The sequence below is a fragment of the Gobio gobio genome, assembly GCF_949357685.1.
Source record: "Gobio gobio genome assembly, chromosome: 15".
Taxonomy (NCBI): domain Eukaryota; kingdom Metazoa; phylum Chordata; class Actinopteri; order Cypriniformes; family Gobionidae; genus Gobio; species Gobio gobio.
The window spans coordinates 9,354,567-9,371,504 of NC_137108.1; the positions used below are offsets into that span (position 1 = coordinate 9,354,567).

A 16,938-nucleotide genomic window follows, 5' to 3' on the forward strand; every position below is an offset into this window, starting at 1 on the left:
AGGGTTGGAATGACATGAGGGTAAGGAATTAATGACTAAATGTTCATTTTGGGGTGAACTAACCCTTAAATACTAAGTGTAAACAGGGCCTATTAGTAACTTGTTAACTACGTGTCAACTAGGGATGCAACAATACAGTTAGTCCACGGTTCAATACATACCTCGGTTTTTAACCACGGTTTTCGGTTCGGTTCTGATGGCTTGTCACATCAGTTTTTTGCTATTCTATTCTTAGGCGACAGGAACAGCAAGAGGTTAAGGAGAAAAAAGACTACTTTTTTTTTTTCTTGCAATACTTTCTTTATTTTACTTAAAAGAATTGAAAAACCTTACTTAAACTTAAAACTTTACTTTACACATTCCTAGTGTATTGTATAATATAAAATAAATAAAGATTTACACTGGCAGCTCAGAGCTGTACAGCAGCATATAAGTATGAAATTGAATGAATAAATGTAAAAATAAAACGCTACATAAACTTCACTATAAAATATACACTGATTCTTATTAAAGCTACTGTGTTAAAGTTTTCCAGTCTAGAGCAATGAGTGATTTTCTCTTTGTCTTTTGTTGTTGTATTAACATTAAAGGGATAGTTCACTCAAAAATGAAAATTCTGTCATCGAGAAATGAATACAGGTTTGGAACAACAGTAGAGTGAGTAAATAATGACATCATTTTAGAGGTGAACTGTCCCTTTAAGGACAGCGTGTTCACTATAGGCTGCGCTGCTGTCAATTTAAGACCTGCGTGCATCTGATATACAGACACACGCCGATTTTACTTTCACTTTAGACATAACCGACTGTGTTTATGTTGACCTTGTGTGTATTTGACAGTATCAGCGCAGTAAGACGACTGCTTAGTCCAGTAATCACGTGTTTGACAGGCGTTAAGTGCGCGCGCCCCGAAAAGCGCATGTTAAAACCGTGCACGCGAATGAGCCGGCAAGGCATTAAAACGCATGCAAATAATGAACTTTCTTGATTGTGAATAACTATAGTGTTCCGTGAGTATAACTCTACCACTAACGTGTGATGTGAATGTATGTCGCATTGTTCAGTATTGGGATGGAGGCAAATGATAGAATTTGTAGAAAAATAATTAATTCAATGCAAAACCGAGAAAACCGCAATTCACAAGCGCGTATTGAACCGTGAATGCCGTACCGAACGGTTCAATATTATATTGAGAATTGTGGCATCCCTAGTGTCAACTAACTCTCATTAGAATGTTAGTAAACAAGTAGTTATTAGAATAAGTTGAAGTAGTTGCAAAGTCAGTAGAATGTCTGTTGGAGGAGCATCAAAATACTTTATAATAATATAATGAGGGATAGTTGACATGTAGTTGCAAAGTAACTTCTAGTTAGTAGAATGATTCAAGTTGAACATTGAAATATTGTTAATCTTAAAAGAACCTTTTGAAGAACATTGCACGTGTTTTTTTTTTTTTTAATGAAAAGTTTTTGTTTTTCATGGGACCATCGATGCCAATAAAGAACCTATTATTGTATGAGCATTGCAAGCAGGACACAACCTCTTACCGTTAATCTGTTTCTAGAGGGTCTTGTCTTAAATAATTATTGTATTTTTTTTTATTTGCAGAACATCAAAGCATTTTCAAACATTTTTGGTTCAAACATTACACAGGCAAGAATTTGGTAGCAATACGTCAAAAAGATCTGCAGTGCATAAAGGTTGATAAGATTTGGTAACACTATTTCAACACTTCAGACATCCTACTAACTCTAAGTATCTTTGCAACTACCAGTCAGAGTATTAGTAGACTGTCTGCTTAAAATCTGCTAACACTTTATTTTGATGCTCCTCAACATACATTCGTGACACACTATAAGTGACTTTGCAACTACATGTTAACCTATTCTACTAACCCGAACCCTAACAGTCTACTAATGCTCTAATGAGAGTTAGTTGACATGTTTTTGCAAAGTTGCGTATAGTTAGTAGAATGTCTAAAGTGGACCATCAAAATAGTAAAATTACTCAAAAAAAAAAAACCTTTTATTTGTACTGTTGAGTGTTCAGCTCAACAAGGTTGTATTTATTTGATCAAATACAGTAAAACCAGTAATATGAAATCTTACAATTTAAAATAGCTGTTTTCTATGTGAATATATTTTCAGCTGTAATTTAAAGCTGAATTTTCAGCATCATTACTCCAGTCTTCAGTGTCACATGATCCTTCAGAAATCATTCTGATATGATTTGCTGCCCAAGAAACATTTATGATTATTATTAATGTATATCATTCTTTTAAAATGATTTCAGGATTCTTTGATAAATAGAAAGTTCAAAAGCATCTGTAAATAAATGTCATTGTCACTTTTGATCAGTTTAATGTGTTCTTGCTGAATTAAAGTATTTTTTTTTTTAACTGACCCTAAACTTTTGAACAGTAGTGTACATAATGTTGCTTTAAAACTACAGTTGCTTTTCAAACACATAAAAAAAGGTTTAAAAGAACGGTAATTTAAAAAGGTTACAGTACTGTGTATATACGTGTTAGTGTAGACTAGTCAAAGAGTGACCAATGAGTTCAAATGAAGGGGCACCAACAAAGATTTTTTTGATAATAGCATTTTAATACAAAAACCCAAACAGTTCTCTTTAATATTTCATATACATACATATATATTTTTTATTTTTCTATATGTTGTACACAACTTTGTGAAAATCTGGATAAAAGAATGATTTCTAACACAACCCTTTCATATCTGAGGAAAAAAGTGACAAGAGTTTTCTGATTTTGATGCACAAAAGTACTTAAAAGCACTAAAAAAACACCCACATTCAAAAGCAAACATCACATTTAATTAAAAAGAAGAAAATGAACAATTACATAATCAAACCTGCCAATAGAAGTTCTGGAGTATTACAACAAAACCAATTCAGAAGAGCGACTTCCAAACGAGCCCAACAGCAAAACATGGACAGTCCAGATTAAGCATGATAGGGTTCTTCTTTTCTATATTAAAACAAGACCTTGCGATAACAATACTTAGGATAGCAATAAAGATGGCTGAGGACACAGATCCTGCTCATTATTGCTTGAGTTGAATCTTTTTCATTGCATTTACAAACACACGCCTGAGTGAAACATCGTCGGCACAGGCCAAACACACCATTTCAACTAAAACATCTGCGAGGAGTTCTACTGCATCAGCGCCTGTTATACTGCACCAACACCCACAGCTCAGCGGACCGGGACATTTAAATGCTCAATCTGAATTGAGGTAGCAGACAGGATGTTTAGAGAACATTTCAAATTGCAATACATTATCATCATACACAACAAAGTATGTCCAGAAAGATTGAGAATCAAACTGCATAGAGATTTAAAGGGATGGTTCACCCGAAAATGAAAATTCTGTCATCCTTTACTCGCCCTCATGTTGTTCCAGGCCTGTTTGAGTTTCTTTCTTCTGTTGAACACAAAAGATGATATTTTGAAGGATGTTGGTAACCAAACAGTTGAACCAGACACACTTCCAAAGTATGAAGAAAAACATCTATACTATGGAAGTCAGTGGAGGCCATCAACCGTCTGGTTACCAACGTTGAAAGTATTTTCTTTTGTGTTCAGCAGAAGACAGAAGCTCATACAGGTTTGGAACAACTTAAAGTTGAGTCAATTGAGTACATTTCCCATTCAACATCCTGTTATGCCAAATCAATTCAAATTCCAAGTCATCAACTGAAAAGGAGCCTATTCTTCAAAAAACGAGAGAAAAAACATGCCACAGTTTCTGCTTTACAGACAACGAACCCGACCAACACATCTGATCTGGACGCATTTCTGACACATCTTATCAACGGGATCAAAATGTCACATGGCGTTAGAAAAGAGGCAGTGCAATCAGTACACAATCACAGTCAGAGACAGACAGACGAGACTGCCTTTGTGCGCACGTGTGTGTGTGGGGCAAACTTACCCTCCTCATTGCCAACTCAAAAATCAAAGCATGTGCGTGTACGGCTGAGACAGTGTGGGACCGCTTGTGCTAGAAGTGTGCAATTGTGCGTGGTTTCAAAGTGAACACATTTCAACAACGCCCGTCTCCGTCTGTCTGTGCGCTACGCTGTTTCCGTCTGCCTCCTGTATCCTCACATTATGGCTTATAACTTCCATTCTCACAATGCATTCATCTCTCTCTCTCTCTCTCTCTCTAGATCCCCTGTGCCTCCATTCAGTCCGATCCTGCCGTCGATTTGGTTAAAAGAGTAAGAAAGGGCACATAAGAGAGCAACAGTGAGTGAAGGAACTGACAGAAAAGCTGGATCACTCGGGGAAAGGAGGAAACATGGGTATCTCTCCGAAGTCATCGTTCCCGAAGCTGCCGGTCTGATCCAACAAGGAGAGAACATCCTGAAGAAGAGAAAGAGAGGGATGTTAAAGGAATAAACCATGCAGAATGCATTTACAAATAAAATGAATACTGTAGAGGCCGGTTCACCACAACTATAACGAAACAAAGGAATGATTATCGTTTTAATCACTTTCACAACATTTTTTTTCCAGCTGATGAACTATAAAAACATTGAGCCAATCAGAATCCATCCTGCTTTAAAAAGCTTGATGACAAAACTCAGCATGTGTTTATAATAAAAAGAACAATAGTCCACTAATCTGGACGCTAAGGGGCCTTATATCTCTAAATAAGATCATGAATTTATATTTTCACAGCACATATTCAACTGCAAAAAAGGGCAACTGCACGTGAACTTGATTTATGTACCAATATTAGGGGTGTAACGATACACCTATGCCACGGTTCGGTTCACGTCACGGTTTTGGAGCGTTCGGTTCGGTTTGCTGTGGGTCAGGATTCATGGCGGGCAGCAGCAATAATAACACTAGATTCACTTTTAACTTAATAACAACTAGCCAAGAAATCTAGACGCACGCTAGCAGCAGCAAATCTAATTTCTGGTCAGGCCAATCACATCGTGTATAGGGTCGGTGGGCGGGGCTTAACATAATGACGACAGAGTTATGACTGTTCCGAGTGCTACTTGTAAACAAAGAAGCTGGCGAAAAGCGGCCTTTCGAATCAGCCTTGGCCGCGACTCTGGAAGACTTCGAGTTAAGCTTTTCTTTGAGAAAAGAACGGCACTGAAGTCATTCTTAAGAAAGGAAGATGTGTTTGGAGTTTTGCCGAAAGTTTAATCTATCAGCTAGCTCCGCTTCACCTTCTTCGTTGCTCTGGTTGGTTGTAGCGCAATCCTATTGCGTGCAGAGGGAATTTAAAAGACAACCGTTTATCCCGCCCCTCGGATTGAGCCCTGCCAATGGTGTGTTCCCAGACCCAACATCTTGATGTGGGTCTGGCTTGTCAGGCTAAATAACAACAGCAATAATTTAACTTTATACATTGGCTTTACATTTTCATTAGAGCAGTTAGCATACCTGAGTAATAATTGATGACACACAAGTAATATCCCACTGTAGGCTACTTAACCAACACAAATTGTATGAATATGACTAATACTGATAAATAAATAGGCTTATAAGTTAAAGCTATTGAATATCAGTTTTTGTTAATGCTATAAATTAGCCACCACATTAATTTAAAAATAAACAAAAAGTGGAATTTTGTGGTTATGGAAACAACAGTTTCTCTCGCACTTATAATTAAGGCTGAGCAATTTTATCGATTCTGCGATATAAATCAATATTTTTTTAGCCAAGAAAGTATTGATTTTTAAGTCCCATTAAAATCCCCCGTTTACCCCCGTTCGCGTTGCAAGAAGAGCGATTTGGTCAGCCAGCCGCTAGTGTCGCTGTAGAGCAAGTTACCCGTACTACTAACTTCACAGACACCGAAGTCTACCTCTTCTTTGTTACAGAGTCAAAGCGTTGAGATTCAAGAAAATGACGGCGGATATAAATCCAGCACCTTCATGCTTAAAAGCAGATGTGTGGGAGCACTTTGGGTTTAAAAGGAAGAAGGAAAGCGACGACTTGGACAAAAGCATCACGGTTTGCAAGCTGTGTGACACAAACGTGAAATACTCTGGAAACCTACGAGCCCACCTAAAACGTCACCACCCGAACAAGGTAATGCTAACGGAGGACCCCAAGAAGCTGCGGCCGCGTGACCCAAAACAAACCATGCCGGACATCGATGGCGGTTGTTCCCACAAGTTTCCATCTGCTCAAGAGTCCATTGCCTACTTTATTTGTCAGGATTTGAGACTGTATTCGGTGGTGGAAAACGCCGGCTTTAGGCGCATGGTGAACACGATGGAGCCCCGCTATCCTATTCCAACCCGCGAACACCTCACCAAGGTTTGCATTCCCAGACTGTACACTCAGACAAGGGCACGTGGTATTGGTTGAATACTGCATGCTTTTTAACTTTTTCTACACCATTCAAGTGCCTTGGAAATTCTTTATTTATTGAGTTGAATCATCCCTTGTTGGTAAAGGTTGGTGGCATTTCCAGAGTATTTCACGTTTGTGTCACACAGCTTGCAAACCGCGATACTTTTGTCCAAGTCGTCGCTTTCCTTCTTTTTTTTAAACCCAAAGTGCTCCCACACATCTGCTTTTTGAGACTGTATTCGGTGGTGGAAAACGCCGGCTTTAGACGCATGGTGAACGCGATGGAGCCCCGCTATCCTATTCCAACCCACGAACACCTCACCAAGGTTCGCATTCCCAGACTGTACGATCAGACAAGGCCACAAGTCAAAGCCTCCCTGGTCATCACGGAAAGAGTTGCCGTGACGTGTGACGGCTGGACCTCGCGCACAACTGAAGCATATGTCACCATCACGGGTACTATGTTTACTTTCCTGGTGGCTAGACTGGCTACCTCATATGTTCAGTGTCAAACTAAAAAAGCTGTCAAAGAAACAGTTCAGAACAGGCCACTTGCTGCACTTTTTAAAACTCTATTGTTAATTGCAATACTGCACTTTATTTACTTTTCAAAGGCTTGTAAGCTTCAATGAATTCAATAAATGGAACTAATTTTCTCAACACATCTTTGATTCCTTTTGTCCAGCATTTGCAAGCTGTAGACTCTCTGTCCAGTCAGAGACATATATTGTGTAATTGATGTTTTTAGTTTTTAGTTCAATTAATTAAAGGGTAACTAAACCCCTGCTCAGAGCTTAACTCCACCCACTGGCAAATTTTGAAAAATGCTGGAAAAGTGGGCCGAGCCCAGCAGAGACAGAGGGGATGAACCGAGGGCGGGGCTGAGCGGAGGGCGTGCACCAGAGACCCGCTGTGACGGATTGATTGACAGCTGTCTGACTGGCGAGTCGCAAAGATGGAAAATGACTGGAGTGACGCCAGTAGCTTTGCAACAGAGCGGTCATTCTCCCCCACCTTCACCTGAAGTGGAGGAGGGTGGATTGTCTGTAGACACAAACCCAGAGCCTTATCAATGCGAGCCGCTGCTCAAACTGTGTTAACTCCCGATACCGACGATACTAGCGAAGCAGCAGCGCAAGAGAACTGACCTAATCTGCGTTCGCGGCAACCACTTGCGTGTCAGGGTTTGAAAGTGCGTCTCATGTATGAAAATTATCTGTACACATGACGGGCGCCAATAATATCGCAAGAAAAGCCTGACATGTACTGACAACTGCATTATTTAACCGCATTGTCTTCATTACAATGTTAAAGCAAGTGTCAAGTGAGTTTCATTCATAATGTTTCCACTTCATGTAATATGACAGTTCATACTGGAGTGAAGCCGTTCTCATCATGTAATTGGGGGAAACATTTCTGAGGGTGTGGTGAGCTCGTGCCAGGGGCGCAGATAGTGAGCCGTTTGGAGGTACCATCCTACGTCACGATGTACAACAACGTCCAATAGGAAAATTCAACTGCAGTAGCCACCGTTCAACCTTAAGAGGGCAGCACTTTGGCGGTTTTACACCATATTTTATAGAATTAAAACACTTTATACTCAAATGTCAAAACATTTACTCAAATCAATGAACAGCATTAATAAAGCCCCAGTATTACAGATCATTAACTAAAAAAAGTTGGTTTAGGGTTTAGTTACCCTTTAAATCCAAGTAAATGGAACACTCACAAGATGTCACCAAAATCACTCTGTCCCCTTTAAATCTTTCAGAAAATGATGTAAGTGTATCGAATTATATTGAATCGTATCGTTGGCTGAATATCATGATATATCGTATCGTGAGCTAAATATCGTGTATCGTATCATATCGTGAGATTAGTGTATCGATACAGCCCTACTTATAATATATGGAGTGATAGGACGAGTGTGTGTAACTAAAGAGTGTGCATAGTATAAAGGCTAACAGGACAGAGGTTTTCTGAGCATAGAGATTTTTTATTTTGTAACAATCTATGAAAATGACGATGTTGCTGGGACTCCAAGGTAGCATTTTGGGGAAACTGGCTCTCTTTGTCCTTCCACCACGCAGCTTGAGCGATCACCCAAGTCATGTGACACGAACTCGAAAGATGAAAGTTAGTGTATATTTAGTTAAAGTACAGCTCTTGTTAGTTGTTAAAAGTGGACTAATTACTATTTAATCAAATGTCAAGGAAGAAAACAAATATTCTGTGGCATAAGGTGAAGTGAGAGCTGGGCCGGGGCGGTAGGGGGCGGGGCACGTTTGGGTTGATATTAACGTAATCACGGTTCGAACTGTGGGTGGTGTATCGCAGTTTGGTTTGAATATCGTTACACCCCTAACCAATATATATCACCAACACATATCTCCATTAGATGCAGAGAATGATATTAGATTTTGCTGATACAATAATAATAATGGAATTAAATCAAATTCTAAAATAGGTGAAAAGCTGTATTAAATTCTTAGAAATATATGAGCAATATCACACTCAGCCATGTGAGATGGCACATCTACATCAGATGGGCTGCAGTGTTAATTGTATTAGACTGTATTTGTTTTTTTCCCTGAAATAGGGAAATATATAATGTCTGGCAATAATTCAAGCACAATAAATCATTTCCAAGGCACTCGTCTGGCTTGTAAGCTGCAATGCGTAGGTGTACTTGTCACCTGTTTTTAAAAGAATAAGCCATGATGAATTAAAGGCTTTTTAACTTTTTCTACACCACTCAAGTGGCTGTTTTCAAGGGTTTTCCAGGACTTAAAGGACAAAATTAAGTACTCGAGCACTTTAAACGTGAACTATGTAAGATTTTTGCAGTAAAATATCAAAAAACCACTAGGCCAGTGTTATATATTTTGTTCAGTTGAGTACTTACAATATCCCAAATTTTTCCAACTATTTTTAAATGGTGAGAAATTGCTATTTTAACCAAGGAACCGGGACGTGTGAGCTATGCGTGTGAGGGAGTCGCCTGTCGATTGAGTCATATCTGCGTCACCCTCGGTTTCCGGTTTTATTCAGTGAAACACTTTACTCTCACTGCATTGTGAGCAAGTGTCATAGCAGCCGCCGAGCGAACGTCATAACTTCCTTTTCAACACACTCAGATATATCTAATACGATAAACAGAGCTGCGTTACCTCATGACTGGAAAAGAGGAAGTGGCGCCGGCGACCGTGTCATAATAAAAGTCCCGCCAGCGACTATGCCATAATAAAAGTCCCACTTTTCAATCGCTCCTGCGGCCTTGCTCAGCTCCACAACACTCGGCCCTGCTCTGCTTCAGACTACAGTAATGTTAATAATCGCATTCATCAACATGATTTCTGCCCGAGTCCTATCCTGACTCTTTTCCACCGGCTGTGAGGTGAAGACCACATGTCCCAAGATTCTGCGCTCAAACGTGGCGTCATCAAACTACACCTTTGTTTTGAACAGGCGACCTCTAGTGGACGGAAAAGTTACATAGTGTAGCTTTAAGCACCTTGTACGTGTCAAATGTGTAATGTTGCTGTTTGAGCATGAAAAGGTCTGCAACGTTCCAAAGTCACTCCAGTGGGAGTTCTTCTCTATATCAGTGTCACTGTTTCTGAACTCCCTGAAACGCCTCCATTGTAGTCTTGAGGTCACAATATTCCTCATTTAAATAATTCCCACCCAAGGCATTTGCAAAATAAAGAGGCGGGGCCTGCTTGAGTTAGTAGTGTGTTGAAACCATTGACTGTCAAAAATATGGATGACACGTCTTCACTGCCTTCCACTGAAGAAAAGTGATGCCCCCTACATCTGAATATGGCGTGGACATCTTGCGCAGATTTGGGACCGAGATTAGAGAGCAGGAAGTAGAGCCGCGATATCAAAACCCCACCCACACTCTCGCAGATGCAGTTGCGGGGGTTATGAGCTACACTGGAACCAACCACCTGGGGGCGTTTGAGACACGTCGGCTTCAGTTTTAAGTGCAGCAGGCTTGGTTGAAACTCGCGGTTATGACATTTCCCGGTTGATCAATCAGAGCACATTGTGCTTTTCAGAAGGAGGGGCTTCATAGAGACAGGAACTACAGACTTGTTAAGAGGAGCTGCAACAGTGTCAAATATGTGAAAAATTTGGTTTTGTTTTTTACATTCAAGCATGAAACCCTCTTCAAGTAGAGCCTGAAAACAAAAGACTTTGAAAAAAGGCATAATGGTCGCCTTTAAAGAAAGAAAGATTACAGATTATTGAGCCGATACCAGGCAAATCTGTGTACTGAATATGTTAAATAATGTTCTTCCTGTGACGGTCCTGTTTACCAAAATACCAGTAATAACCAGAAAAAAAGATTTTTATGCATAATGCAGGTGTTTTGATTATAAACAATACGTTTTTTTGTGAGTTTAAATTTTATAAAACTGATTTTAAGACCCACGGGGACCCTGGCTAAGTCATGTGACAGCATGTTTACGTGGACCTGCCGCATATTTACGAGTAATGTTTGAATATGACAAAGTGTGAATGCAATTTGAGAGCTGTGGCATACAGGAAGCATACAGTAAATAATTAAACTTGGATCTGTTCCTCACACTCACTGGAAACATCTCTGGCTGGTTGTTTTGAGACTGCGGGTGTGTGTCTGCAGAGCCTTGCGTGTGTGGCTGATTTTGCCACTGCTGCCACCCTGCTACTGCCTCTGCTGGCCTGGAGCTGAACTGCGCCCCCATCTGACTAACGTCACCTAAACGAAAGAGCAAGTGTAAAACTGAGAGCTGGAACAGGGACAACCGTTTATTTTTCTAAATGTGCTGCAAAATATTTACCGTATCCATTAGTTGAGGGGTTGGTGTGACTGTTTATTTGTTGGTAACTTGTGTTTGCCATTGAAGCAGAAGCTCCGCCCATCTGGCCAAAGGAAGAGGAAGTGGAGGATGTTGGGGCGGAGCTGAAACCACCCATGTTAAACGGAGATGACTGACTTTTACCAACTTGACCTGCCACCTGCTGGACAAAGAGTATTTACAACAATAAATGGGCGTTAAGCCTCTACTTACAGTGAAGGAATCGATTATACACATTACCAGTCAAAAGTTTGGAGTAATTCAGATTTTTTGTATTATTTTTGTCTTTATGTTCACCAAGGCTGCATTTATTTGATCAAAAATACAGTAAACAGCCGCACTCTCCCTATAGGCATTAAATGTCTACCTGTGTGTTGAAGGGAGGTCGTGTGGCAGACCAGACTACAGGAGGCGCTGAGGGTCCCGCCGGGGCCTGGATGGGACTGTTGTTGCTGACGGTGACTCCAGAGGGCGTGCTCTGACGGGACATCTGCGCCAGCATCTGACCTGCTGAATGAGTCACCGGCACCATCTGCTGGGCCATTGCAGCTGACCTGAGAACAGAGAAGAGCACAGTCAGATGAGCAAGTAAAGCCCGGGACACAGCAAGCCGACGATCGGCCATCGGGCAACGTCAGGCCTTTTTTGAGCATTAGATGACTTTGTTTTTTCGGTGTGTTCTGCACTGTTTGCTCTAGTCGGATAGCGTTGGTTTTTTTGGGTGCACGAAAATAATAGTCATCTTACAGAGTGTCTCTGGGCAAATAATTTAATATTAACATGGGCGGAGTGGAATAAGTGATCAGCAGGATTGATATTCAAAACGGGAAGCAAACACTGCTTTGTTTACGGTTTATCTACAGCATCTGTTCCCTTTTTTTTGAATGACTAATATAGACGAATATATCTGCAGAAATAGACAGTTGTCTCATTTACACGTAGGCGCAGAACGTGCATGCTAGCTGACAGTCGGCTGTAGTTCTCTCTGTGTGTTTAAGTGCAGCTTTTTTCCCTCGACGCGAGTCGACAACAGTCGGCTTTCATCAGAGCTAGTTCTGTTGTGTCGGTTTGGTGTGTCCCTACCAGAGTCCTGCACGGGTACCCACGAATATTGCTGAAACGGGTGAAAAACATCCTACTGTGTCGGATACGGGTGCGGGTCGGACAAGGGAGAAACACAGGTCTTAAACAGTCACGTGCAAACAAATACATAAACAAACGAATGCCTTGACTGTATTTCAAGTCGATAAAATAATTTCAAATCCATATCAGTTTATTTGTGGCCGCGCGGCACGTGCGCGCCCTCCCAGAGGAATCACAATCGCGCGTGCGCAATCTGCCTGCACTGCAGTCGTCGAGATGGATCCTGAGGAGTTGAAGAAAAGATAGCCGCAAATGTGGAAGTTCATCGCTGAGGAAGCACGCAGATAACTTTGGTAACCAACCAAGCCCAAGCAGTTCTATCGAACAGTATTTTTGTTATGTTTCCTGAGTTTGGTCTCTTAATAACACTGTATTAGTACATTAAGCCACGTTAAGCGTTTTTCACGTTAAGTGTTTTAGAACGTCCCGGCTGAAGTTGTCCTTGTGTTAATGGCCGTGTAATAACTTCTGTATGCTGGCAATAAACATTTTTGTAAGTATGTCTATAATGTGATATGTTAAACTGATTTTAAGCGGGTCGGGTCGGGTGCGGATTTTATTTAGTGCTGTTGTCGGAAATCGGGTCGGATGCGGTTTTAAGCACTGCGGGAACGGGCGGGTGCGGATTTACAAAATCAGACCCATGCAGGACTCTGGTTCCTACCTTAAGACCATGCCAACAGCAGGAAAGCAAATCTATATTTCTATGACAAACAACAGGACATTGATGATGGACTGTGTGTGTGGTACCTGAAGGGCTCAGTGGGACATGCAGTACTGGGGAAAGACGCTGCTGGTGGGTAAACCTGCTGTCCACTGGAGGCACTGGAGGACACGGCCTTAGAATCTGAGAGAGACAGACAGAGACATGTCAAAGATGACTCTGAATTAGGGCTCGGTGAGAAATCAATTTAGACATAAAAAAAAAAACATAAGTAAAATAAATTTAAAAAAATTGCCACTTTTGCCTGCAGTCTGAATGTAGCCACTAGCAGTTTCATCTATTATACATGAATAATCAAGCATGATTCACAAGCATTTCATCGTTTCATATGAGAATGCCATTGTCATGAAACACACTCAAACTCAAAAGGTCTTCACAACAAACTTGCAAAAGTAAAAGTTGTTTAACTTGTAAATAATGACATAAATATTGCATTATTTTGTAGTAAAATTAACATTTTAAACTAATATAATAATAATAATAATAATAATAATAATACAATATCGTATATGTATACATTTATCATACATTTTATTTAACTATTTTATTTAGATATTTTTACATCTATATTTTCATTTATACACTATTCAAGTTCTGTTGTGTAGCACTTTATAACCCTCAATAAAAATTAAAATTCAATGTTTTGTATATTGATTGTTATATTTTCATTTAATGACATTTTAAAAGATTGATTAAATGGTTTCATGAATTTAAGTTTTATGAATTAATTTAATTAAACACCATTTTGGATGCTAATTTAATGTGTATTAAATCACAAAATACAGACAAAAATAATTATAATACAGACATAATAAATAACATTAAAAAGAAGCTTATTCTGTGGAGTTTACTTGTTTACATTCTGAATGTGTGTGTGTGTGTGTGTGTGTGTTTTTGAGGAGTCTTACTGTGATCAGCACTGACAACACCTACAGTCTGCACTGGAACCTGAGAGAAACACAGATGGAGACTGACAGTCATTATGTTGTTTGCCAGTGGTTACAATTTTCCTTGCCCTGACAAATTTTTCATAAATAAATAAAATAAAATAGGCATAGTTATTTGTTTTTATTGTTTTTGACCCATGTTTCTTTATTTGTTAAAGACAAGTAAACAGTCAGTATTAAAATAAGAAAAAACAAACAATCAAATTATGAGCAATAGCACAAATAACTACAATAGAACAACCATACAAATTAAATAAACTCTGCTTTTCAGGCTGGTTTAACAATAGTTTTCAGGTACAGAAATTGAATCAAGTAATCATATAACCGCATAGTCTAATCTAAATATAGATTAATCTTATTCATCTAATGTCTTTTGTTTGATTAATGACACAGACAGGAGCAGGTTTATTCACTGCTGTCACTTTAATCCAATGTACTGACACAAATACGTTTTAATTCTCAACTGTTTGTGTTCACTTAAGACTTAACAGACTATGTTTATTAGCCTAACACTCACGAAGATGGGCATTTTGACATAACCGTGTGAATAAGTCCATTGGACACACATTTTTGTTAGGAGTTTTAAACTACTATGTTTAAGCACAAGAAGACAAGAAAGCAAATTCATATCATATGTCATAACATGATTTTGACCTGATAAGTCATGTTCAATTTTCTTTTCCCCAGATGGCAGCAATCGGTCCCAAATGCATGATAAATTCTCATATTTTCTTTGTTTCAACTTATAAAAGTATAGATTTTTAAGTTAAGCTAAATAATAAAGCCAAAATCCCAAAGAGAACAAATTTTTATTTAAATCAGCATAAATAAGACTGAATAAGATTACATTCTACAATGAGACATACACTACCATTTAAAAGTTGGGGTTCTTTTTTAATACTTTTATCTAGCAAAGACACATTCAATTAATCAAAAGTCACAGTAAAGACATTAGCCTCCTTAGCTCTGGGACCATTTGGGGGGATTTCCACCTGGATTTGGCCTCCCCAAATTTAAAAGCTTCCCATACCCACATACAGTGGTCTAAATACACAATGGTGTCATTTTACAGGAAACCATTTAAAGTTACATAAAACACTGCTAAAAGTGATATATGTTGAACTATATATAAGTATATGTTGTCTGAGCTGTAATAAGACTGGAGTAATGATGCTGAAAATTCAGCTTTGATCACAGGAATAAATTACATTAAAAAATAATTGTTAGGTACAATATACTTATAGTGTTAAGTTATTTAGATTTTATTTAATATGCATAATTGGCTGATAGTGGTCATTTTAGATCTAGAATAGTAAAAGTGTAGCCTTTTTTAATTAAATGTTATAGCACTAGCCTGCTTGAAATTACAATGAAATGTTGGGCTGTCTTTGGGATTTTGGCTCTTACTTAAAAATCTATACTTTTATAAGTTGAAAAAAAAAGAAAATATGAGAATGTATCATGCATTTGGGACATATTGATCTGGTAAAAAGAAAATTTAACATGACTTATCAGGTCAAAATCATGTTATGACATAAATTATATGAATTTGCTTTCTTGTCTTCTTGTGCTTGAACATAGTAGTTTAAAACGCGTAGTAACATGTGTCCAACAACTGATGTGTGGGAAAACAACATCAGTTGTGAGTTGGTTAATCAGTCGATTCATTCAATGTCGGGGCTTTTTTGAATCAACACATTCTGACATCATGGAGCCGAGTTTGAGTACCAGAATGAAAGTGTGTGATTTACCTGAGGAAGAGCGACCTGATTGGTTTCATAGGCTGCATCTCTACCTATCCCTCCGTCTAGCTCCGCCTGCTGCTGCATCTGCCTGCAGAAGAGAAAACAACACTGATGTCAGTACAGTCCCACCGCCATCAAACCCACCACCGCCAACCGTCACACCCATCACAGGTTACCCTGGACACCACAGCTACCTACAGGAAGAGAGCATGCTGGTTAATCTACCACCGACAGCAGGCAGAATGAAAAGAGGGTCACCCGAGAGGAGGAAGAGAGACACGGAGAAAGAGAGTCCCACTGCTCTCACCTGGCTGTGACTTGCCCTGGGCTGGGTGTGGAGGGGCAGCTAGGACTGCTCTGCCCCAGTGAAGGGGTCAGTGACACCCCCGGGGAGGAAAGGGGGGACAGGGAATCCTGATTCGGACTTCTACTGTCGCGGATTGGTGGAGAGAGAGCGTCAGATTGAACTGAGAATTGAGCGGAATTAACACGCTCACTCTCAGACACACACAGGTCAATCTAGGCAAAACATGTCCGACTCATGGTTCACCCCAAAAATAAAAAAGAAACAAATATGAAATTATGTTTTGCATAAAAATATGCATATTTTTGGAAGCGTTATTTTTTTTTTTCCTGGATAATTGAGCACATTTCCTAAAATTCTCATCATAATTATGTCCAGATGTTTACAAGTTCTTTTGAACCTTCTATTCATCAATAATACAAAAAAAATAATAGTTTCCACAAAAATATGAAGCACCATGATTTGTTTAATAAAAAACAAATTGAGCAGCAAACCATCATATTAGTATGATTTCTGAAGGATCATGTGACACTGGAGACTGGAGTAATGATGCTGAAAATTCAGCTTTGATCACAGGAATAAATTACATTAAAAATATATATTCTCATAGAAAACAAATTGTAATAATATTTTCAATATTACTGTTTAACTGTATTTTTATCAAATAAATGCAGCCTTGGTGAGCATAAAAGACGTAGTGTACATAACTGAGATCATACATATATATGTTCTGCATTACATTAAGGAGAATTGGGGAAGAGGTAGATATAAGGTAGATATTTATTTATATATTCTTTGTCTTCAACTATATAATGTATGTCTTTTTTATTATTTTGGGGTGAAATAAGACCCAGACATAAACACATGCCTTCAAGAAAGT

General features: G+C 39.1%; 1 protein-coding gene across 6 annotated transcripts in view; it reads right to left on the reverse strand.

Annotated features, from left to right (window-relative positions):
- Nucleotides 1-3,278: 3,278 nt before the first annotated feature.
- Nucleotides 3,279-16,938, reverse strand: part of arnt (aryl hydrocarbon receptor nuclear translocator) — a 52,825-nt gene continuing 39,165 nt past the window's right edge. For 2 of the 6 annotated variants that reach the window (XM_079837966.1, XM_079837968.1), the window contains exons 14-20: nucleotides 15,761-15,842; nucleotides 13,971-14,010; nucleotides 13,089-13,185; nucleotides 11,563-11,749; nucleotides 11,178-11,355; nucleotides 10,950-11,095; nucleotides 3,279-4,389 (exon numbers count right to left, since the gene is read on the reverse strand). In XM_079837966.1, coding sequence (XP_079694092.1) covers nucleotides 4,303-4,389; nucleotides 10,950-11,095; nucleotides 11,178-11,355; nucleotides 11,563-11,749; nucleotides 13,089-13,185; nucleotides 13,971-14,010; nucleotides 15,761-15,842 — 817 coding nt within the window. In that variant the 3' untranslated portion in view covers nucleotides 3,279-4,302. Of the gene's footprint in view, nucleotides 4,390-10,949; nucleotides 11,096-11,177; nucleotides 11,359-11,562; nucleotides 11,750-13,088; nucleotides 13,186-13,970; nucleotides 14,011-15,760; nucleotides 15,843-16,061; nucleotides 16,185-16,938 lie in introns of all 6 variants that reach the window. The other 4 variants (XM_079837965.1, XM_079837967.1, XM_079837964.1 and 1 more) reach the window with 3 other exon arrangements.